At 45.0% G+C, this 25,240-nt stretch overlaps 1 protein-coding gene across 2 annotated transcripts in view; it reads left to right on the top strand.

Annotated features, from left to right (window-relative positions):
• Nucleotides 1-25,240, top strand: part of RRAGD (Ras related GTP binding D) — a 71,727-nt gene that overhangs the window by 9,909 nt on the left and 36,578 nt on the right. For both annotated transcript variants that reach the window (XM_073626929.1, XM_073626930.1), the window contains exons 2-3: nucleotides 13,410-13,705; nucleotides 16,664-16,863. In XM_073626929.1, coding sequence (XP_073483030.1) covers nucleotides 13,410-13,705; nucleotides 16,664-16,863 — 496 coding nt within the window. The remainder of the gene's footprint in view (nucleotides 1-13,409; nucleotides 13,706-16,663; nucleotides 16,864-25,240) is intronic.

The raw sequence follows: 25,240 nt of genomic DNA, 5'->3' as shown, positions 1-25,240 counted from the left end.
TTACCTATAGGTAAGCCTATAATAAAGCTTACCTATAGGTAGTGTAAATATCTCCTAAACGGCCAGCATGTGCTCTGAAGGAATGGCCATGGAGTCACAGAGCCGGAGTCTGTGAACCTGGAAAGCAAGATTGGTGAAGATGGGAACCTGCTGCAGCTCTGAGATCTTGGCGCTGGAGGGCTGTGTTTTAAGGTAAGTTTAACGTAATGTGCTAATATGCGATGCATACTAGCACATATTGCTTTTACCTTACAGGTTGTAGAAAGAAAACAAGAAAAGTCCAGCGGTTTATAACCGCTTTAAGATTTATTGCTCGTAGAAACTTTAACAGTAGAGGGGTCAGGGCATGGGATACTCCAAAAACGATCAGCATTTAAAGGACATTCTTCTCCTTAAGTAAAGGTGAATTTTGGACAGTCTAGACCAGTGATGGCGAACCTTGGCACCCAGATGTTTTGGAACTCCATTTTCCATGATGCTTATGCACTCTGCAGTGTAGCTGAGCATCACAGGAAATGTATTTCCAAAACATCCAGGGTGCCAAGGTTCGCCATCACTGGTCTAGACCCTCACAGCTGAGGACCATGAGGTAACTTTCTGGAAGTCTAAGCCCTCACAGCTGGGGACCATGAGGCACGTTTCTAAGCATTCCAAGGCCTCACAGCTGAGGACCATGAGGAAAGTTTCTTTGGCATCTGGTTACCTTGTGCCTATGCACAACAACTGGTAGCCAATGTGATTTCAAGCACACTGCACAGTCACAGGAATCAATTAAGGTCTTTACTCACAAGTCCCCAGGACAGCTGCCACCTTCCAGCTTCCCTTAGACATGGTCAAGTGAGTGAGACAGTCCTTCTCCAAACCAGAGGTCCTGCATACAGCATCCAGCAAGATCCATTCAGGCCCTCAGCCCTGTTTTTACTGAGGCCCCAAGAACAGCTTCATGGTCTGCCTAAAGTGGTTGTTAAGGTTTTTTAATATGGTATTAAAATAACAAATATGTCTTTACTTACCTGCTCTGTGCAGTGCTTTTGCACTGAGCAGCCCCGATCATCTTTTTCCGGGGTCCCCGCCAGCGCTCCAGGCTCCTTCTCTTTCCTGGGGGGACCTGCTCCGAGTCCCGCTGCTGGGTCCATTGACACAGACAGTGGGACCCAGATCCCCGCTCCCATATCACAGGATTTGATTGACAGCAGAGGGAGCCAATTGCTTCTGCTGCTATCAATTTGTTCAATGAGAGAAACTGCAGATGGAGCTGCTGCTCTTGCGCACATCGCTGGATCGGATCGGGCTCAGGTATGAAAAAGGGGGGGGCTGCAGCACAGAAGGTTTTTCACCTTAATGCATATAATACAACCACTTAATGGCAACAGCCCCTCGGGATGGAACCCTCCTGGGGAGAGAGATCAAACCCAGCTCTACAGTGTTTCAGACTATTTATCACATTTCCAGCCCCCTGCTGGACACTCTTTTCCATGGATTGGCTGGAGCATGAAAAATATTCAGGGTGGTTATTTGCATCTCTCTCCTTAAAGCAGATTTCCACCCAGAAATGGAACTTCCACGGATCTGATTCCTCCCCCCCGCCGGTGCCACATTTGGCACCTTGGAGGGGGGAGTGGATACCTGGTAAATTCAGGTATCCTCTCCCACTTCCGGGAAAAGATCGCCGCACAAACTACCCAATGTCTTGCCCCTCCTCCTTCCCCCGCTGCCTTCTGGGACAGACACAGGTCCCAGAAGACAGCAAGGACCATTCAGAACGCGCAGCACGACTTGCGCATGCACCGTAGGAAACAGGTTGTGAAGCTGCAAGGCTTCACTTCCTGTTTCCCTTAGTAAGGATGCCGGCGTCTGCACCCGCAGCTGAGGGTTGGGTCGGCTTCGGGTGCCAACATCGCGGGCTCCCTGGACAGGTAAGTATCCTTATATTAAAATTCATCAGCTACAGTATTTGTAGCTGCTGACTTTAAAAGAAAAAATTACTAGGCGGAACTCCGCTTTAGGCTCTAGAAGCTTCTTCCAGAGGCATATGGAAGCAATCAAACTCCCAACCTGTGAAACCCTGAACAGGCCAGAGCAAATGACCACTGCTCCCCAGATTATAGAAGGAGCCACAAAGTAAGTTTAACTAGCATTCTACGCTAGGAGGGTGCTACACATCCTTTATAAAGTTTTTTTTTTTTGTTGGCTCTGACAGTTGAATCAAGAGCAAAGGCAAACTACTGCTGTTGTTCTCTTTCCTTCCCTACTACCAAGACTGTGTTGTGATCATTGGTGCACTTCTAACCTTGGAACCTTGGTTTTGAAATGCATACCAGAGCTGCATTAGCCACTCAACAGAATGTTAGTAAGTTAAGGATCATAGGCCTTGAAGCAGAGATCAGTGAAGCTAGTGGAGAAAGACCTAAGATCAAAGGTTGAGATAAGCAAGTTTTAAAAAAACATCACAGGGTTAGAGCCTTCAGACTTTTTGGGTTGGTTTATAAATCTCACATCATTGCAAAGGAGGTAATGGGACTGTAGGCCACACCCGCCCCCACCTATTCCCCAGATACAACTATATAAAACAAACACCCAAACCAGTTTATTTGGCAGAAATGGCCGCGGCACTTTATTGGTTTAACAACATGTTTATATCACCAAATATAACTGAAACACTTTAATACTAATACTATAGATCACATAATCTCTGCCCAGTTTTTGGAACTCGGGCAGCTTCACTGTATCAACACCAAATATGTCCCCCCCGGATTCCGGGGTGACCCAACCACATAAGATGCCGCGACGGGAAGGGAGGGAGCTCTTCTTCTTTCTTCCTAGATCGCTGCAGAGGACGCCCTAGACCCTCTGCAGCCCTTAAATAAACTTCCCTGGGGAACCAGAAACTTCCCTGGATATCCATTGGATATCCCTCACCTGTACCTGAGCTAATTAGCTTGACAAAACCGCCTACTCTTACCTATATCACCTTAACCCCTTACTACCTAAAAGGGGGCCAGGTGGCCCCAGTCCCAAGAAAGTGGGCCCCAATACTTTTGCCCGCTTTTAACATTCTCTATGTCTTCAGGTCTGGTCTCTGCTGGAGCAATTTTTCGTTCCAAATCTGTAATGCTGTGTATGCGGACTTTTCGGCGTCAAAGGTCCGATGGTCTTTCCGACGGACTTCCGACAGACTTTCGAATGAACAGACTTGGCTATACACGATCACACCAAAGTCCGACTGATTTGTATGTGATGACGTACGACTGGACTAAAATAAGGAAGTTGATAACCAGTAGCCAATAGCTACCCTAGCGTCGGTTTTCGTCTGTCGGACTAGCATACAGACGAACTGATTTTTCGACTGGACTCGAATCCGTCGGAAAGATTTGAAACATGTTTCAAATCTAAAGTCTGTCTGATTTTCGACCGGAAAGGTCCGTCGGAAGTCCGATGAAGCCCACACACGGTCGGATTGTCCGACGGATTCGTTCTGGCGGACGAGTTCGGTCGAAAAGTCCGCTCGTGTGTACACGGCATTAGTCTTTTAGAGATTAAGCCACTAATCCTCCTTTCCACCTCTGTAGTGTGTTCTCTCAGGCGTTGCATATCTGCCTGTCTTGGTAATCTCATCTACTTTATGCATGAGGGATGAATGGCTAGATTGTATAGTGTATTTCCACTTTTGTAGCCAAACTGGTATAACAATCCCCCCCCAAAAAAAGTTGAGGCCACCACCCCCACATATATGCATATACGAACGTAAACACATGCATGTGGGTTGCCTACACGTGAAATTCCAGCCGCAGACCTCCTCCGTGTCACAAAATAGATGACCTGTAGTGGGCTTTTGAAGCGTCGCCTATAGAAAATATAGGGTACTGAAGTTTGTTGCCATTTCATGGGCACACACAAATTTAGACACATAAAAACACACAGTTGGGACACACAGACATGCTATTATGCAACACATATTAGGTACCCCCACTAATACCACAAAAAGAAGAAGTAAAAGAATAATTTTAGGGTCACTATTCTGGTTTATGTCTAAACGTTTTCTGCTGTTTCATAAGCCTATGCAATTTAGATGTTCAATATTTTTGGTATTTATTAACTCAATAGTCTTATCTTTTACAGTTAATGGTCATTTTGAGATTATGTTTCTTTTGTGTGCCTTTAAAAAACTGGTGCGTTTTCAGAAATGTTTACACAAATATTACTACCATCTACCACCTCTTTATTCTATAGGTCCTGTGCTTTCAAAACACAATACAGTTTTTGAGGTTTAGCAAATTTGAAAGTCTATGATGTTATTTCTGTTGTATTATTGGAGTATATGCACAGGGAAGGGATTTTTACAGTATGTTTGTCCATAGGGACCCAAAGCTGTTACCTGGCCTAAGGCTTTGTTTAGTCTTAATCCACATCTAGCCTCAGCCCACTGACTGAAGCAACTCAGAGCTTACATAGATTTGTCTTTCTTTGATCTTCACAATTCAACAAAAAAAAGTGAATATTCGCACAGTAGAGTGATGAAAAAGTGAGTATTTGCAGCCAAGAAGAGGGGTATTGAGGCCCCTTTCGCCTTGCAAATTGGGCAATTTCCGATTAGCTGTGGGAAACCCTAAAAGGGTTTCCTGCAGAGGCATGTGGGAAGCCCCAGTGAAAGCAATGGGAGGTTATTAGCTTCCAAAGTTATTTGCGTGTAGGTGGGGTGCAACGAGGTTCGGCAGCTATAACACACACAGTCCCAGTGCGATTAGGTAACGTATTGAAATAATGCAAAGATAGTTCACAAACACTCAGCAGGAAGGCAGTCCAGCCAGGAACACTTACAGTTCCAACAGCGTGTAGGAAGCAGCCAAACTGACAGTGTCTGTAGAGAGGGGCAGAATGTAACCTGGCCATCTTGAGCTCAAGCAGGCAGATGTACAGAGAGGTGGCAAACCCTATGCTTTCCCTCCTCATCAGCAGGGCCGGATTTGCCTCAAGGCCACTGAGGCCAGACCTCTGCGGCAACTTTGCGGCCGCCCCCCCCCCTTTCGGGCTGCACCGGTGCCCATAGAAAAGATGGCCGCGAGCCACCCATACAACTGTGCATGCGCCGTTCAGGAGCCAGCCAGGCTCGGGAAAGCTCGTACATGCTCGGCCGGGCGGTGCATGCGCAGTAGCGTGATTGCGCCACAAGGTGCCATTTTTGAAAAGATCGAGAGTAGGTCTCCAACCTGTGGGCCGCGGCGCCTCTGCTGCCGGACCACGGAGGAGACAAGTAATGTCAGCGGTGCGGTGGCAGGGGAAAGAGATGACATCTCTCATTGCCCACACCGCTGTTCCGCCCTCATCCATCTGGTGGCAGGCAGCGTGGCAAGTGACATCTCCATCTGGTGGCAGGCATAGTGGCAAGTGACATCCCCATCTGGTGGCAGGCAGCATGGCAAGTGACATCTCCATCTGGTGGCAGGCATAGTGGCAAGTGACATCTCCATCTGGTGGCAGGCAGCATGGCAAGTGACATCTCCATCTGGTGGCAGGCATAGTGGCAAGTGACATCTCCATCTGGTGGCAGGCAGTGTGGCAAGTGACATCCCCATCTGGTGGCAGACAGCGTGGCAAGTGACATCCCCATCTGGTGGCAGTGTGGCAAGTGACATCTCCATCTGGTGGCATGCATAGTGGCAAGAGACATCCCCATCTGGTGGCAGGCATAGTGGCAAGTGACATCCCCATCTGGTGGCAGGCAGCGTGGCAAGTGACATCTCCATCTGGTGGCAGGCATAGTGGCAAGTGACATCTCCATCTGGTGGCAGGCAGTGTGGCAAGTGACATCCCCATCTGGTGGCAGACAGCGTGGCAAGTGACATCCCCATCTGGTGGCAGTGTGGCAAGTGACATCTCCATCTGGTAGCATGCATAGTGGCAAGAGACATCCCCATCTGGTGGCAGGCATAGTGGCAAGTGACATCTCCATCTGGTGGCAGGCATAGTGGCAAGTGACATCCCCATCTGGTGGCAGGCATAGTGGCAAGTGACATCCCCATCTGGTGGCAGGCAGCGTGGCAAGTGACATCTCCATCTGGTGGCAGGCAGTGTGGCAAGTGACATCCCCATCTGGTGGCAGGCAGCATGGCAAGTGACATCCCCATCTGGTGGCAGGCAGCGTGGCAAGTGACATCCCCATCTGGTGGCAGGCAGTGTGGCAAGTGGCATCTCCATCTGGTGGCAGGCATAGTGGCAAGTGACATCTCCATCAAGTGACACACTCAGGGCTCCCAATGATTCTGCATTATGGTGAGTTGAACTATTTCATTTTATATTACAATGTAATGATAGAAATAATGCGCTACAATCATTGTGACACCATACCAACCATGGTGCCGTGATGATTGAAGTACCAAAGCCAGCCATTGCCCTGAAAAATTGCCCGCGAAAAATCCTTACCCCTCGCGCGCTTACCCTGATGTATTTTCAGTCTGTACAATTAAAGACAGTTATTTTCAGTGTTCTCGTGTGTGGAGATATTTTTTTAACTGACCTATTGTAGCAGTCATCGATAAAGGACGAGAATGGTGGTGTGTGTGTGTGTGTGTGTGTGTGTGTGTGTGTGTGTGTGTGTGTAGGGGGGGTGTGGCATTGAAGGACCCGCCCTTGGGGCGGCAAAGGGAGTAAATCCAGGCCTGCAAGTGACATCTCCATCTGGTGGCAGGCATAGTGGCAAGTGACATCCCCATCTGGTGGCAGGCAGCATGGCAAGTGACATCTCCATCTGGTGGCAGGCATAGTGGCAAGTGACATCTCCATCTGGTGGCAGGCAGCGTGGCAAGTGACATCTCCATCTGGTGGCAGGCATAGTGGCAAGTGACATCTCCATCTGGTGGCAGGCATAGTGGCAAGTGACATCTCCATCTGGTGGCAGGCAGTGTGGCAAGTGACATCCCCATCTGGTGGCAGACAGCGTGGCAAGTGACATCCCCATCTGGTGGCAGTGTGACAAGTGACATCTCCATCTGGTGGCAGGCATAGTGGCAAGAGACATCCCCATCTGGTGGCAGGCATAGTGGAAAGTGACATCTCCATCTGGTGGCAGGCATAGTGGCAAGTGACATCCCCATCTGGTGGCAGGCATAGTGGCAAGTGACATCCCCATCTGGTGGCAGGCATAGTGGCAAGTGACATCTCCATCTGGTGGCAGGCATAGTGGCAAGTGACATCCCCATCTGGTGGCAGGCAGCATGGCAAGTGACATCCCCATCTGGTGGCAGGCAGCGTGGCAAGTGACATCCCCATCTGGTGGCAGGCAGTGTGGCAAGTGGCATCTCCATCTGGTGGCAGGCATAGTGGCAAGTGACATCCCCATCTGGTGGCAGGCATAGTGGCAAGTGACATCCCCATCTGGTGGCAGGCAGCGTGGCAAGTGACATCTCCATCAAGTGACACACTCAGGGCTCCCAATGATTCTGCATTATGGTGAGTTGAACTATTTCATTTTATATTACAATGTAATGATAGAAATAATGCGCTACAATCATCGTGACACCATACCAACCATGGTGCCGTGATGATTGAAGTACCAAAACCAGCCATTGCCCTGAAAAATTGCCCACGAAAAATCCTTCAGCCAATGTAGCTATCGACAATTAAGCAAGTACAATGTCCTGTGCAGTCTCAGTCCTAAGAATGCCTTGTTAATTAAGCACCAACTTAACTTTCCTGAGGACGACCAATCAGGTGGAAACGTGTTGTAGTTATACCCGTGTCATAACATAACTTACGCCAGGGGTCTTCAAACTATGGCCCTCCAGTTGTTCAGGAACTACAATTCCCATCATGCCTAGTCATGTCTGTGAATGTCAGAGTTTTACAATGCCTCATGAGATGTGTAGTTCCGCAACAGCTGGAGGGCTGTAGTTTGAGGATCCCTGACTTACGCCAACACCATCTTTGGACAGGGACCTGAGCCGCACTTCTGACTACAGAAGTGGGACGAGAGTTTTCATTCTCCTCTGATTGTCCTATGAGGCTGCATGACCCCTGACCTTCTCTCTGGACAGTGCTGATTGGCCCTGTCCTGATCACATGCACCATCCCAAAAAAAACAAAAAAAAACTTTTTAGCAATACACACCAAATTGAGCATGTGCATAGTGGTTCCAAGTCTCTGTACTATCAGCAGATGGTTTGGGGACAGTAAAAGAAGGGGCGGATCAGAGAAGACAGGATCAAACAACCTTTTTACATAGTGTGCAAGATTAACCCCTTAGGTTCTACAGTGAGTATAACAAGCATGCTTTACTGCATATAAAGACTGATTTTACTGCTGTGGGTTTAGTATCACTTTAAGCCTAGGTGTTTTTTATCGTAATGCATTCCCTGCATTACAGTAAAAAATGCCCACTAATTATCCCCTCCCCAAACACTTACCTGAGTCTGCTATTGATCCAGTGCTCTGCCCAGCTGCAGCTCTTCTCTCCTTTCTTCCTGCTCCCAGAAACTACACTGAGAGCAGCGGAAGCCATTGGCTCCTGCTTCTGTCAGTCAAATCCTGTGAGAAGGAAGCTGGGGGCGTGGCTGAGCCCTGCCCAGCTTGGGAGCTCACCCACACAGGTGCCCCCATTGCACATGGCTTGCTTTGGGGGTGCTCGTAAGAAGGAGGAGGGGAGAGTGCTGGCGGGGGACTGCCAAAGAAGAGGTAAGGGACTGGCTCTGTGGAAAATTGTTGCACAGAGCAGGTAACTATAACCTTTTTTTATTTCAATTTGAAAAAAATGCCTTTACAACCACTTTAAAGGTTCGTGTTAGCCATAAGTGGCATTTATATAAGTTGAATCTGGTACCCATCTATTCTATCTCTTGGTGATTCTAGCAGTGATATTTCCCTATCTTACTTACTGGTTCTGTTCCTGTTCATACTCTACTTTTAGAAGTTTCCACCCATTGCAGGGCCTATTTACTCTTTACACTCCCTATAAATGAAAATAAATGACAAAGGAGAGAGGTTTTGTCACATCAGTCACTGAGAGACATGTCTGTTGAGTACTGTCAGTGATACGTTTTTATTTGAACTAAGTTAAATGATCAGAACAAACTTTCAAGGTTGAACGTGACGCATCATGGCTCCAGCGTGTGTATACCTTGTGCAGCTACCTTTGCTTATAGAATATGGTTGGGGTGGTAAAAACACAGCTTAAACTGCCTTTTTTTACTGCCCCAACTGCAAGTATAATCTAGGCCTTAGTGCAAATAAAAAAGTATTACGGACAACACTCATCTGTGGGAGGCATCTTGGCTAATGATACAATTCTTCAAGAGCTACCAAACCCTGAGCCCCTATTCACAGCTGAGTGATTTAAAATCCCTTTCCAAATCATACTAAAATTGTGGTAAAACTTGTAAAATGCCTTTGGATGCCATACATTCATAATAGTACCCCAAATGCAGTGTGATTTTGCCATGGTTGTTGTGTGACAAAACACGCATGACAAAACGTGCCTGGCTCAGTGCCAAAATTTGGTACCTGAGCTTTTTTGGCATGACAGATGCACATATGGCAGTTCATTGAAGTGAGTGTGTTGCCCTATGTGCGACACACGGAAACGTGTGTAAGTCAAGCAAAAAAATGTTATATGACATCCATCCATTTAAACAGGGCACGCGCGCGATCTTGTGCACGCAGCCCTGTATCTTTGGTGGCGGCGTGTCACGGAGACACCGCTCGCCACCGAGGCGGGTGAACAGCCATTGGGCATGGTTGTTTACCACGTGATCGACCGTGATGAAGCCACGGCCGATCACAGATGGTACCTCCCCACTTTTGCACAGCGCGATTGCGAGCACGCTGCACATGCCCGTCGGTGGCAGCGTGTTCCAGGGAACACTGCTCGTCACCGACGCTGGTAAACAGCCATTGGCCGACAGCTGTTTACCATGTGATTGGCTGTGATCCCTTCACAGCCGATCACTAAATGTAAACATGGAGCGGTAATAAGATGTTACCGGATTCTCCTCCTCACACACTGATCGTGTGTGAAAAGGAGATCGCGGTAACATCTTGTTACCGCTTACAGTGTACACCAACCACACTAATTCCCCCCCCCCAATAAAGAGGACCTGTCACCACCCATCAAAGTACCTGTCACAGTTCATCTGAGTACCTGTCACAGTACATCTAAGTACCTGAGTACCTGTCATAGTCCCATATGAGTACCTGTCACAGTCCATATGAATACCAGAGTACCTGAGTACCTGTCACAGACCATCTGAGTACCTGTCACAGTTCATCCGAGTACCCAAATACCAGTCACAGTTCATCTGAGTACCCAAGTACCTGTCACAGTTCATCCGAGTACCCGAGTACCTGTCACAGTTCATCTGAGTACCCGAGTACCCGTCATAGTTCATCTGAGTACCCGAGTACCTGTCACAGCCCATCTGAGTACCTGTCACAGTTCATCCGAGTACCCAAATACCAGTCACAGTTCATCCGAGTACACAAGTACCTGGCACAGTTCATCTGAGTACCTGTCATATTCCCATATGAGTACCTGTCACAGTCCATATGAATACCAGAGTACCTGAGTACCTGTCACAGACCATCTGAGTACCTGTCACAGTTCATCCGAGTACCCAAATACCAGTCACAGTTCATCCGAGTACCCAAGTACCTGTCACAGTTCCTCCGAGTACCCGAGTACCAGTCACAGTTCATCCGAGTACCCAAGTACCTGTCACAGTTCATCCGAGTACCCAAGTACCTGGCACAGTTCATCTGAGTACCTGTCATATTCCCATATGAGTACCTGTCACAGTCCATATGAATACCAGAGTACCTGAGTACCTGTCACAGTCCATCTGAGTACCTGTCACAGTTCACCCGAGTACCCAAATACCAGTCACAGTTCATCCGAGTACCCAAGTACCTGTCACAGTTCATCCGAGTACCCGAGTACCTGTCACAGTTCATCTGAGTACCCGAGTACCTGTCACAGTTCATCTGAGTACCCGAGTACCTGTCACAGTCCATCTGAGTACCTGTCACAGTTCATCCGAGTACCCAAATACCAGTCACAGTTCATCCGAGTACCCGAGTACCTGTCACAGTTCATCTGAGTACCCGAGTACCTGTCATAGTCCCATATGAGTACCTGTCACAGTCCATATGAATACCAGAGTACCTGAGTATCTGTCACGGTCCATCTGAGTACCTGTCACAGTTAATCCGAGTACCCAAATACCAGTCACAGTTCATCAGAGTACCCAAGTACCTGTCACAGTTCATCTGAGTACCCGAGTACCTGTCACAGTTCATCTGAGTACCTGAGTACTTGTCACAGTTCATCTGAGTACCCGAGTACCTGTCACAGTCCATCTGAGTACCTGAGTACCTGTCACAGTTCATATGAGTACTGAGTACCCGAGTACCTGTCACCACCCTTCAGAGTACCGAATACCAGTCACCAGCCCATCAGAGTACCCGAGTACCTATCTGTAGCCCATCAGAGTATCGGAGTACCTGTCACCAGGCCATCAGAGTACCTGAGTACCTGTCTCCAGGCCTTCAGAGTACCCGAGTACTTGTCACCAGCCCATCAGCGTACCCGAGTACCTGTCACCAGCCCATCAGAGTACCCGAGTACCTGTCACCAGCCCATCAGAGTACCCAAGTACCTGTCACCAGCCCATCAGAGTACCCGAGTACCTGTCTGCAGCTCATCAAGTTATCTGAGTACCTGTCTCCAGCCCATCAGAGTACCTGAGTACCTATCTGCAGCCCATCAGAGTACACGAGTACCTATCTGCAGCCCATGCCTCATAGAATATACGTTGGGGTGTTTGCTTTCCAAAATGGGGTCATTTTGTGGGTAATTCCACTGTCCTGGTGCTCAAGGACCTACAAAAGTGTGATAGGTAGAAATGAAATGAGATGTGTAATTTATGCTCCTAGAACGCCTGAAGGTACTACTTCAATGTTGGGCCTCTGTATGTGGCCAGGCTGTGTAAAAGCCTCACACATGTCGTATCGCCATACTCGGGAAGAGTAGCAGAATGTATTTTAGGGTGTAATTTGTTGTATGCATATGCTGTGTTTTAAAAATAACCTGATAATATGACAATTTTGTAAAAAAAAAAAAAAAAAGAAAAAAATCTTTATTTTGCAAAGAACTGTGGGAAAAAATGTACAACTTAAAAAAACTCACCATGCTACTTACTTAATACCTTGGAATGTCTACTTTCTAAAAAGGGGTCATTTGGGGGGTATTTGTACTTTCCTGACTTGTTAGTGTCTCAAGAAATGAGATTCACCTGATGTACCGAAGGCCTGATCAGATGTGATCAATTTTCAGTTTGGCACCATAGTTTGTAGACTTTATAACTTTCACAAAGACCAAATAATATACACTAATTTGGGTTATTTTTACCAAAGATATGTAGCAGTATAAATTTTGGCCAAAATTTATGAAGAAAAATTACTAATTTGCAAAATTTTATGACAGAAACAAAGAAAAAGGCATTTTTTTCACAAAATTTATGGATTTTTTTATTTATAGCACAAAAAATAAAAAACCCACTAGTGATTAAATACCACCAAAAGAAAGCTCTATTTGTGTGAAAAAAATGACGCAAATTTCATATGGGTACAGTGTTGCATGATTGAGTAATTGTCATTCAAAGTGTGAGAGCGCTGAAAGCTGAAAATTGGTCTTGGCAGGAAGGGGGTGTAAGTGCCCTGTATTGAGGTGGTTAAAGTGTATTCTTTTCCAAAAAATTGTGTTTGAATGACCGCTGTGCAAATACAGTGTGACATAAAATATTGCAATGACTGCCATTTTATTCTCTAGGGTCTCTGCTAAAAATTATATATATAATGTTTGGAGGTTCTAAGTAATTTTCTAGCAAAAAATACTGATTTTAACTTGTAAGCAACAGGTGTCAGAAAAAGGCTTAGTCTTTAAGTGGTTAAAGTGACCTCATTTACAGACTGAAGTTCATCTCTTTAATCTAAAACAACCAAATGATGCAATGGAGTTGATTTACTAAAGGCAAAACCACTCTGCACTCCAAGTGCACTGCAAGTGCACTTGGAAGTGCAGTCCCTGTAAATCTGAGGGTAAAATCTGAAATCAGGGGAAGCTCTGCTGATTTTATCATCCAAAATGCATTTCCCTTTAGTAAATAAACCCCACTATTTCTTTTTATCTCAGTGCTGAGCAATGTTGATATATGTTTGCCACTTTATTATTTTTGACAGCTCTGAGCAAAGAACGGTTCTGCACTTTGTTACATAAAATCATGGAAATGCCGAATTTAGATCGTGGGGGGGTTGAATCACGATCACGATTTTTTAACATTCAATCATGCAGCTCTATATAGTACTATACTAATATAATATAATATAATATAACATAATATAATAATATACTTTTGTTTCTCCAGTCTTAGATTTCACAGACCCTTTCAGCACAGAAGTGAAGCCAAGAATCCTGCTAATGGGTTTACGGAGAAGCGGCAAATCTTCAATCCAAAAAGTGGTTTTTCATAAAATGTCTCCTAATGAGACTCTTTTTTTAGAGAGCACAAACAAGATCTGCAGGGAGGATGTCTCGAATAGTTCATTTGTGAATTTCCAGATATGGGACTTCCCAGGGCAAATTGATTTCTTCGATCCAACGTTTGACTATGAAATGATATTTAGAGGAACTGGAGCACTAATATTTGTCATTGACTCACAGGTAAAATTTTGACCTTTAGATCAAAATGCTCACATTAACAATTGTTACATGGAAAAGTAGTATAAAAAGTATTGCACAATCGGAGCACAAGTGGAGCAGAACTGTCAGGAAAGCATGTTCTAGGACAGGACAGGAGGAATATAATATATAACTTAAAAGGGGGGGGGAAAGGAAAGAACAGAAAAAAAAAAAAAAGCAACAAAAATCAAGATATACCAACTGACCAAGAGTGGGACCCCCTTACCCACCAACAAAGATCTGAGAAGGGAAAAGAAAAAGGGAAATAAAAGGGAGAAAGAGAGGGAGAGGAAAGGGAGGAGAAGATAAAGATATTTCTCAATACCCGCGCACCCGCTACTTTATAGGAGCAATGACTCTGGGTCAAAAGAGGGCAGCATATAGGATGGGCATTGATTGTAAATGATAACCTTGTGAAACAACTTATTCAGTTTGAAATAGAAATGAAAGGCAAAACATTTGTGTAAAGATATAAAATAAAAACATTATAAATACCTTTTTTCCCTTTTTTATAAGTGCTCACCTTCTCTCTGTTCTCAGCTGCATAAGAGCTGGGGGGAGAAGAAGCAGCTGAACACTGAGCTTCCCAGTGAATGGCTGTGCAGCGGAGGCGTGTCAGGACAAGTCTGATCGTTGGAAGCAAGCAGGCTGAGTTCCCAGCATAGCTAGAGGACTGACCACACTGGGAAGGATGTGCTTCTATGCCTAGTGTGGTCAGTTTGAAATAGGACAGCAGGGGGACTGGCAGGAACACCAGGGATTTCACCCAAAGGAAGCAATACAAAGAGAACAGGATACTTTTTTCATACAACTACATGCTACAGTAGGCACATATAAGGAATATGAAATGTTGGGGTAACAAACGCTTTAAGTACAAGTTAAAGCTGAACTAAACTCTGCTATACTTAGCTCAATGGTCCAACATCCTTCGCTGGAGCCTGCGTCTTCTACCCAGCTTCTTCCGGGTGTCTGGCTTTGGCCGTTCTCTTTGGCGAGCGCAGGATGTGAGGTCATTCTAGCACACAGGCACTGAGCCAGAATTCACTTGTTCAGCTCAGTGTATGTTCCAAAGAAAAGTGCGAGCAGGCAGTAAGGTTTCTTTAATTGCAGAAGAGACATTACATGCAATGTCTCTTCTGCAATAAAGAGTCTGCCTGTTTGCAGTTTTCAGCCACTCGCCACCCTTAGGCCTCTTGCACACTGCAGCTTGAAAATGCTCAGTACAGCTTATTTTTTTACTGAGCTAAAATACAGTCCATTAATTGTAATGTGCCTATGCACACAGCCAAATAAGAGCCATGTATTCTTCAGTAAAAAAAAAAGAAAAATCTGCATTTTTGGTCAGTAATTCACGCCTCATGCGCGCATTCGCGCACACTTGCGTGCAAAATGCACGCAGATTTGTCCAATAACATTGTCAATCTGAGAATAAGCTTCCGCGCATGCCTGAAAATGTCCATGAATTTGCGTTAAAATTGGCCGAACGCATATGCGCGAAAATGCATAAAAAAAAAATGTCTGAAAAAGTAGATGCTCAAACAAGAGTATCGTGTGCAATAGGCCTTAGCATGTACCCGTACATCCTCAGGGTTCAGTGGTTATACCAGGGTCAGGGCTGCAGGTCAGCTGTAGTCATGACCGCAGTATCTTTTTTTCAGCTGGTAATGCTGAATAATGTAAAAGTGATCCGTGCAACTGTAAAGCCAAGTAGTGTCACGGTTGGGATTCAAACCCTAATGTTAATAGGCGCTAGGGTTGTTGGCTCAAATCCCAACCACGGCACTACCTGCACGGAGTTTGCATGTACTTCCTGTGCCTGTGTAGCTTTCCTCCCACACCCCAAAGTCATGTTGATAGGTTAATTATCTCCTATCTAAATTGGCTCTAGTATGTGTAAGAATGTTAGTTAGGGACCTTAGATTGTAAGGGACTCATGTGAATGTATAATATATATGAAACGCAATCTGTACATTGACAACACTAAATAAGTACTGTAATAAATAAAAATAAATAAAATATAATAGCTTGTCCCATCTTCCTAGGTGCTGTCGAAAGGCTAGCTGCAAGGTTGGATGGGTCATTACTCAAAACCCTCCATAGCCATCTGACAACAGAGCTAGCAAGGAGATAGTTGGTTTGGCAAACAGCACTTTTCTGTGTTTCCAAGCCCTTGCCCGCTTGCCTGGAATATTTTAGCTGACAAGCCCTGCATTCCTCATGAGGTGCTTGTCTAGGGCAAAAGCTTAGAGAGTTTGTCAAAGCAGCCATCTCCTTGCTAGCTGCGTCGTTGGACGGCTGTGCAGGTAGGTGGCGTGCCCTTTCCAACCTTACAGTTTGCCTTAGACACCATCTAGGAAGATGAGACAAAGTACTACATCTACTTTGTCTCCTGCGGAACAAAACACATTGATGAAAATTTATTAGTAAGGCTCAGTTCACATATATGCAGCGCAGGAAACGCAGCGAAGTCTCCCGCACCCCTGCTCCACACTGAAATTCCACTCTGTTCACATGATCTGCCACTGGTATCAGTGGTAAAATTAATGACACCCCAAAACAGATTGTAAAATGCAGTGCCTGCACTTTTTTTGTGCAGTGCAGTGCGAATTGAGTTCATACCAAATCGCACTGCAAAGAATCGCATGTGATTTGAATAGGAATGCATTGCGATTGCTATCCAAATCACTAGTCATAGTCATAGGGCAAAGTCAGATCGGAAGTCATCCGACTTCCATGTCGGAGCAGTGTGAACACGACCTCAATGGATGAAATGTAAATTGCATGTGCTGCTAGACTCAGGTGTAAATGATTAATACTTTAGATAGCTGCCTGGTTAACAGAGATACAGCAGTATGCGGGAATAATTGTTTTGTCATTTGTAAAAGTTTGCAGTGGCAATGTCTGTAACACTTTTTTTTTCTGTTTTATGATGATACCCAGGATGATTATATGGAAGCACTCGCTAGATTACACCTCACGGTCACTAGCGCTTACAAAGTGAACCCTGATATTAACTTTGAGGTTTTTATACATAAAGTTGATGGGTTGTCAGATGATCACAAAATAGAGACTCAGAGAGATATCCACCAGAGAGCAAATGATGACCTTACTGATGCTGGGTTGGAGAAAATTCATCTCAGGTAAGACACTCTTAATGTACTGTACATAATGGCAAGTTACACTTTTATGATATACTTTGCTACAAAAGCCTGGCTTTGTTTGCTAATCATGAATTCAACAACACAACAAGGGTTAAAAAAAAATCAGGCATTCATCTATAACTGTGTGTAGCACCCTGGTCCTAAACAGGGCTGCTCACAAATTTAGTTTGCTAGGTGGTAACTAGCCTGGCTAATTGTTAGGGTGATCCACTGACTTTTGCCCTAAACCTGAATTTGGTGCACGGCTCTCTTCTGTCACTAGGTGGCATTGCCGCCTGTGGTATTAGAATGACAAGGGCATAGTGAATTTGGGTTAGGAGTGGATAGATTGTCCCAGCCAATTGGTAGAAGTCTCTTTGGACCCATGGCCTGCTCGGAGAGCCTGTTTATTCGGGAGGAGTCAGGTGATCGGGGTTCTGTGCCACCTGGGAAGCTTTCTGGGTGGACGTTTATTGTATTGCTCCCGGCTGCTAGGTCAGAAGCCTGAGGCCTATAAGGGAGCACCTGGCTGCTAGGCTGTCTGGGGCCTATCCAGGATTGTGAGAAGCAGCGTGGGGTTGGGGCTTCAGGTCGAGACTCGGGAGCCTAACCAAGTTGCAGAGGTTCAGCCGGATGGGGAAATAAATGTTGCCACTCCTGTTACCAGACGCAAGTGAGGATCAAGGTCAGAGGTAAAGGGGAAGCAGTTGCCACCGAGGGACAACTTCTCCTGTTATCAAAGGCCAGTGCATGAAGTCTGAAGAAGTACCAGAGCAGCCTTTTTCACTACCCGGGGACAGTGAAGAAGTGGGAAAGCTTCAGCAGAGTCAAGTCAGGGACCCAGCGGGTAGCGTGGGTGAAACATGAAGAGTATACAGCACGTTAGCTGTGGAGGAGCTCAGGGGATCCAGTGGTGGCTTGGATCTTGGAAGTCTAGTGAGAGACTGGGAGCTCAGCGTAAAGATCTACAGTGGGATACTGTGAGATGTGAGAGAAGATCTACAACGGGATACTGTGAGTTACGTGTGCAGATCTATATTGACTATTGAAAGTCCAGTTGCTATAGGTGACAGCAGTTCTACAAATACAGATTGCTGCATTCAGCTTAAAGGCCCTCGTTCTGTATTGCTGTCTGCCTAGTTCTATTTTTGTCTGTGGAGTTTGCCTTAATTGCTATTGCATTCGACTAATGCCGCGTACACACGATCGTAATTTCCATCAGAAAAAACTTGGATGGTTTTTCTGATGGAATTCCGCTCAAGCTTGCCTTGCATACACACGGTCATACAAAAGTTCTCTGAACTTTCAACCGTCAAGAACGCGGTGACGTACAACACTACGGCAAGCTGAGAAAATGAAGTTCAATGCTTCTGAGCATGCGTCAAATTGTTTCTGAGCATGCGTGATTTTTTACGCGTCCAAATTGCATACAGACGAAAGCATTTTCAGATAGGATCTCTATTCCGAAAAATAGAGAACATGCTCTCAATCTTTTGCTGGCTGGAATTCCGCCAGCAAAAGACAGATGGAGCATACACACGGTCGCATTTTCCGACAAAAAGCTCTCATCGGAGTTTTGCTGGCGGCATTTCTGATCGTGTGTACGCGGCATAAGGGTGTCCTGATTATAGCACTAATAGCTGTACAAATGTCAGTGGTCCCAAAAAAGTGTCAAAAGTGTCCAATCTGTCTGCCGCAGTCCCGCTAAAAATCGCTGATCACTGCCATTAATAGTAAAAAAAAAATAATAATAAAAATGCCATAAATCTATCCCCTATTTTGCAGACGCTATAACTTTTGCGCAAACCAATGAATATATGCTTATTACGATTTTTTTTACCAAAAATATGTAGAATACATATTGGCCTAAACTGATGAAGACATTTTTTTTTTTTTTTTTTTTGGGATATTTATTATAGCAAAAAATATTGTGTTTTTTTCAAAATTTACGGTCTTTTTTTGTTTATAACGCAAAAAATAAAAACCGCAGAGGTTATCAAATACCACCAAAAGAAAGCTCTATTTGTGGGGAAAAAAGGACGTCAATTTTGTTTGGGTACAGCGTCGCAGGACCGCGCAATTGTCAGTTAAAGCGACGCGGTGCCGTTTCACAAAAAATGGCCTGGTCATTAAGGGGGAAAATCTTCTGGTCCTTAAGTGGTCAAAATGGATGTAAACCCTGACATATACCCAGTGAAGAGAACAGCCTCAGATGATACAGAGAGATGAAGTAAATCTCCCTATATAAATCTTACATGTATATCTGCCGTCTTCACCTTTACCTACTGTTTAGAAAGTGCACGTCCTATTAGATTTTTCACTTCCTCATTCATCTGTAAGAGGAGATCATTGCTAGACACTGTGAGAAAGTTGATTGGAGGAAAGGCACACATCCCCACACATGCAGATCATGCCTGTGAATGATTTAGCTGGCTGCTAATCTATTTATACAAACCTCCCCCGACACAGAGGACTATCTCCGGGCCTCGGAGAGTTTGTCAAAAGTTATCAGGCGGATAACAGAGGAACGGGGCAGGACAGAGCTATGAGCCTAAGGTGTCCGTTTATGAAACTGTGAACAGCAGTGATCCTGAGGAGCGCCACTGATCACAGTCCATAAACGGTTTATGAAACAGAGATGATCGGGGAAAACATGTTTGAACATGTTCTCCCACCGATGACCTCCGCACAGTGAGAATCCGTCGTTGACTGACACAGAAACAGACAATTTATGAAGCTGCAATCTCAGAACTTCACTGGCAATCTGTGTCAGAATTCACACTCCACACTCCACACTTCATTTTTGCAGATTTATTAAAAAAGAAAAACTGAAATATCACATGGTCCTAAGTATTCAGAGCCTTTGCTGTGACACTCATATATTTAACTCAGGCGCTGTCCATTTCTTCTGATCATCCTTGAGATCGTTCCACACCTTCATATGAGTCCAGCTGTGTTTGATTATACTGAAAGGACTAGATTAGGAAAGCCACACACCTGTATATATAAGACCTGCAGCTCACAGTGCATGTCGGAGCAAATGAGAATCATGAGGTCAAAGGAACTGCCTGAAGAGCTCAGAGACAGAATTGTGGCAAGGCACAGATCTGGCCAAGGTTACAAAAAAATGTCTGCTGCACTTAAGGTTCCTAAGAGCACAGTGGCCTCCATAATCCTTAAATGGAAGACATTTGGGACAACCAGAACCCTTCCTAAAGCTGGCCGTCCGGACAAACTGAGCTATCGGGGGAGAAGAGCCTTGGTGTGAGAGGTAAAGAAGAACCCAAAGATCACTGTGGCTGAGCTCCAGAGATGCAGTCGAGAGATGGGAGAAAGTTGTAGAAAGTCAACCATCACTGCAGCCCTCCACCAGTCGGGGCTTTATGGCAGAGTGGCCCGACGGAAGCCTCTCCTCAGTGCAAGACACATGAAAGCCTGCATGGAGTTTGCTAAAAAAACACCTGAAGGACTCCAAGATGGTGAGAAATAAGATTCTCTGGTCTGATGAGACCAAGATAGAACTTTTTGGCCTTAATTCTAAGCAGTATGTGTGGAAAAAACCAGGCACTGCTCATCACCTGTCCAATACAGTCCCAACAGTGAAGCATGGTGGTGGCAGCATCATGCTGTGGGGGTGTTTTTCAGCTGCAGGGACAGGACGATGAATGCAATCGAGGGAAAGATGAATGCGGCCAAGTACAGGGATATCCTGGACTCCAGAGCGCTCAGGACCTCAGACTGGGCCGAAGGTTTACCTTCCAACAAATAACGAAGGAGTGGCTTCACAACAACTCCGTCACTGTTCTTGAATGGCCCAGCCAGAGCCCTGACTTAAACCCAATTGTGCATTTCTGGAGAGACCTAAAAATGGCTGTCCACCAACGTTTACCATCCAACCTGACAGAACTGGAGAGGATCTGCAAGGAGGAATGGCAGAGGATCCCCAAATCCAGGTGTGAAAAACTTGTTGCATCTTTCCCAAAAGTCTCATGGCTGTATTAGATCAAAAGGGTGCTTCTACTTCTACTAAGCAAAGGGTCTGAATACTTGTGATATTTCAGTTTTTCTTTTTATTAAATCTGCAAAAATGTCAACAATTCTGTGTTTTTCTGTCAATATGGGGTGCTGTGTGTACATTAATGAGGAAAAAAAATGAACTTAAATGATTTTAGCAAATGGCTGCAATATAACAAAGAGTGAAAAATTTAAGGGGGTCTGTATACTTTCCGTCCCCACTGTATGTGTGTGTGTGTATATATATATATATATATATATATATATATATATATATATATATATATATATATATATATATATATATATATATATTTACTATGTAGGGGGCTCTTTCATTTATTAGCATTAACCACGCCGTCATTCCGTGTACTGAGCAGTGATAATTTATCACTGCTTAATAAATGGACGTCTCTGTGTTTCAGTGAATTTCTGGTACTGTAATCTCGTAAAGATTGCAGTATTAGGGGCCGTTCTCCACTGTTTGAAGCGTTTGTAGATCACTTCACTCCTCCAAAGGAGAAGCGATCTACAAAGCTTCATAAACTGGCATCCAGAGGAGAACAATCTCCTCTGTGAATGCCAGAGAATGAAGCAGTGAAATGTTTTCACTGCTTCATAAACAGACACCTAAGTTCTTTGAAGAGAGATAACAAAACACTGCAGATAGATGTGCCCAGCTCAAATTTTATGAATCAGGTTTACATCCACTTTAATTTTTTTTATTAAAACTTTGATTGAATGAAATGTGTTCCTTGTTCTGGTGGCTGGTATATGCATTGACATATTCATTCCTCTGCTCCCCCGAAGCTGAGATCTTCTAGTGCTGCAGGGTAAATATGAGCTGGTGGACCCGCCCCCTGTGCTCCATTCTTAAAAGCTATATAGCTTCCTGCAATGAAAAGTGCTCTATGAATGGACGTGTGAATGAAAGTTCTGCATCCTCCATTCACAGACCGCTTTTCATTGTGGAAACTGATCGTACAGCTTTTACGAATGAAGCAGGGGTGGTAAAGGCAGGCATAGTTGGCACTTTTGACAAGTGCCTGTAACAGATCCAGTGTCTAATATTCACTCCTGCAGAAGACTCCTGGAAGATCACAGCTTAGGAGATACCACAGTGCTCAAACTGCGGTCCATGAGCCAAGTTCAGCTTGCTTCAAGATTTTATCCAACCCTCTGATGTAAGAGGTGACTTTGATGGGGACTCTGATGAAGGGAGACTCTGCTGTTAGGTGGGCCTCTGATGTAAGGGGGACCTTGTTGTTGGGTGGACTTTGATGGGCCCCCGATGTAAGAGGGAACTCTGATGGCCCCAGGTTTGTTTGACAATTCTTTGCTTTGTTTTACTGAAGTTTTGTTCTAAATCATGTCAAGCTGATTACAAAAAACTTTAAGTAAAACATATTTATTTAAATATAATTCATATCTCAAGACATGGCGCTTCCATAAATCATGAACAGAAAAGGGGGGATGACCAACTATTTAAGGAGAGGGAGCCGTGCCACGTCCAATACTCTATGAATACAAAACAAAGGGTTCCCCTAGGTGGACTTTTCCGGCACTTGCAAAGGCAAACAGGTGGGGTGTGCACAAAGTAAAGGGCATTTATATAATGATAAAAGGTATAATTTTATTCGTATAGGAAAATACATCAAGTAAAAAACAAGCAATAAATGTACATAGTAACACAATGAAAACTACATAGTAGCTAAGATGAACAAAAAGCAATATATGATGAAAAAACTCTTCTCAGGTCCAACGCGTTTCGGGGTACTACATATCTGTACGGTCCTTCTTCAGGGGCAAGACTAGGAGAGAGGGTTTCATCTATGCTAATTAGAGAGGGAATGGAAAAAAGGAAGGTCAGGTGATTGGTCAAACCTTAGATAATAATGTATGGGAGATTGGGATGATCAATTGATCACCTACCTGAAAATGCGATTAATTGCTTGTGAGAGTTAATAAAATCAACAAAAACAAGCCGGGCACAAAAAAGGGACAGGATGTGGAAATACGTATAGGTATTATAGCCAGTATGGATCTATATAATTAGATGGTAAGATGTGCAGGGTGGTAGGCTGCAGTCACCGTAAGGAGATGTAACAGTACTCCCGTCCCGCCCAACCCGGGCGCGTGCAAGCCAGAGCGGCGTGCTGAGGTCACAGGAAAGCGTCTCTGGAAGATAAGAAAATGTAGAAAGGACCTTAAGAGAGGGTCCAAAATGTATAGGTAGAGAGGGTGGGGTAATTGTATAGGTATATATTGATCAGAATAAAACTCTAGGGCATAGTATGTATGTAGTTACAATGCATACAATAAGGACTAAAAAAGGGAGGACTAATAAAAGGGGGGGATCCAATTTACCCTATATTATAGTAGCGGAGTACAACTGTGTATATATATGGGATGCATAATATATACTAAGAGTGGGTACACAGTTACAAGTCCCAGAGTAGATGTAATATGTATGCATACTGAAAAAGTATATAGTAACCAGTGAGAAAGTATAATGAAAAACATGACTATAGTATATACATAGTAAGTAGTACAAATGTAATATTACAGGGCCTGTTATAGTGTATATAAAATAAACAGCAGAGCTCACAGTCAGAGCAAGCTTAAGGTGAGGAATGTATGGTAAATCCAACAGAGTGGAGGAGTAATGAATGTATCTGAGATTGAGATGCTCAAGTGAAAAGAAAACAAATGATTAAGAAGTCATACCTTAGATGGAGATAGGAGTATAAAGCTGCAACCTCACAGACCAACATCCAGCAAGTGTAGTGTCCTGCTGGGAAGTGAGAGGGGCTTGTTGATATAGTGCTCAATCAGCTGGCGTCAGAATGAGGCACAGCTGTTGTGTGAGCAGGCATAGGCAGAGACGTGCTGTATTGACCCCCCGAGGCGGGGGTGCGCGGCGCCGCCCCAACCGCGCATGCGCGGACGTCACGGCGTTTGGAACAGCGTCGCGCACACCCGTCCCACCGGCACGGAGGTACCACTCCGGCGGACTGCGCATGCCCGCCGGAGTGGCAACATGGAGGTGGTGGGCGTAAGATGGAAAACGCCCAGATACCTCCCTAAACGCCGCCCAGGAAAATCCTGTGGCGGCTTACCGTGCCGGGCAGCCGCTCTGGCCACCAGCGCCTCGGGGGGGGCGGGGGAAGGGAGACAGTGTCCCAGAGGATGGTATAAGACATATAAGGAACCATAACCCAACAGCAGGGAGTGTTTAGTAGTAGATCATGAATGTTTCTATATCTCCCAACGTGCAAAAATACTGGCCGAATGAACGGGGGGCTGAAATATTAATTAGGGGAATGGAATTGTGAATAGATACATGGGACAGTCAACATTATCTTATACAGTGGGACAATCATTGACAGTAAAAGAACTTTAGAACTTAAGGGAGCAGACAAGTACAAATAAATAACAATAGAACATGTATAACGGATATAAGTACATGATGGTTAAAAGGCATGGCGGACATGAATACATCATATACAAATACAGTATAAGGGCCAAAAAAGGGGGGCAAAACAGGAAAGGAAAGGATTTTTGGACTGATTAGTTTAACAAGGAAAAATGACCAGGCTGATTGTGCGTCAAAATACATGGTCCCCTGTGGTACCAACTGAAAGCTGTATGGGGAAACATATATAGACCGTGGACCAGTAAATCAAAAATGGGTGAAAGTAGGTGAGGGAACGGGAGGGGGAGGGGAGAAGAAGACAGGTGGGGGGGGTGAGGGGTGAGGGGAAGGGAAGGGGGGAGGGGGGAGCATGTATATGGCAGACATGCAGCCTGGTGTACAAAATAATCAGAAACAGGCAATTGCCACAGATCGATGAATTATCAAGATAACATAATTGAAAGTGACCGTGAAAAGTGACCCTATTTCTCCATACCTCCGGAATTGAAGCCTTGTAGGAAGGGTTTAAAACAAATCGCTTCATTGAGGCCTGGGGGTATAGTGGCTTTAAGGAAATGGATCCATTTGAGTTCTCTTTGGAGTAAGATTTTATTCCAATCACCCCCTCTGGGGTTAGGGTGTATGCGGTCCAGAATTAAAAATTTGATGGAGGGAAATTTGCCTCCATGTACCAATGTTACATGTCGGCCGAGGGGTAAATCAGGGTCTGCTGTTTTCATAGCCACGATGTGCCTGTAGGCTCGTCGCCAAAATTCAAGCTTGGTCTTTCCTATATAGAAACAGCCGCAGTTGCACTGGAGTAGATAAACCACTCCAGTGGTTCTGCAGTTTGCGAAATGTTTGGGGAAGAAAGGTTTACCGTTTGGGAGAGTCGGATTTTTTTGGGTAAGCATGTAGCCACAATAGTGGCATGAGCCACAGGCAAAG

The sequence above is a fragment of the Aquarana catesbeiana genome, linkage group LG04, assembly GCF_042186555.1.
Source record: "Aquarana catesbeiana isolate 2022-GZ linkage group LG04, ASM4218655v1, whole genome shotgun sequence".
NCBI lineage: Eukaryota > Metazoa > Chordata > Amphibia > Anura > Ranidae > Aquarana > Aquarana catesbeiana.
The sequence above is the reverse complement of the archived record's forward strand: the minus strand, read 5'-3'. Positions and strand labels throughout refer to the sequence as shown.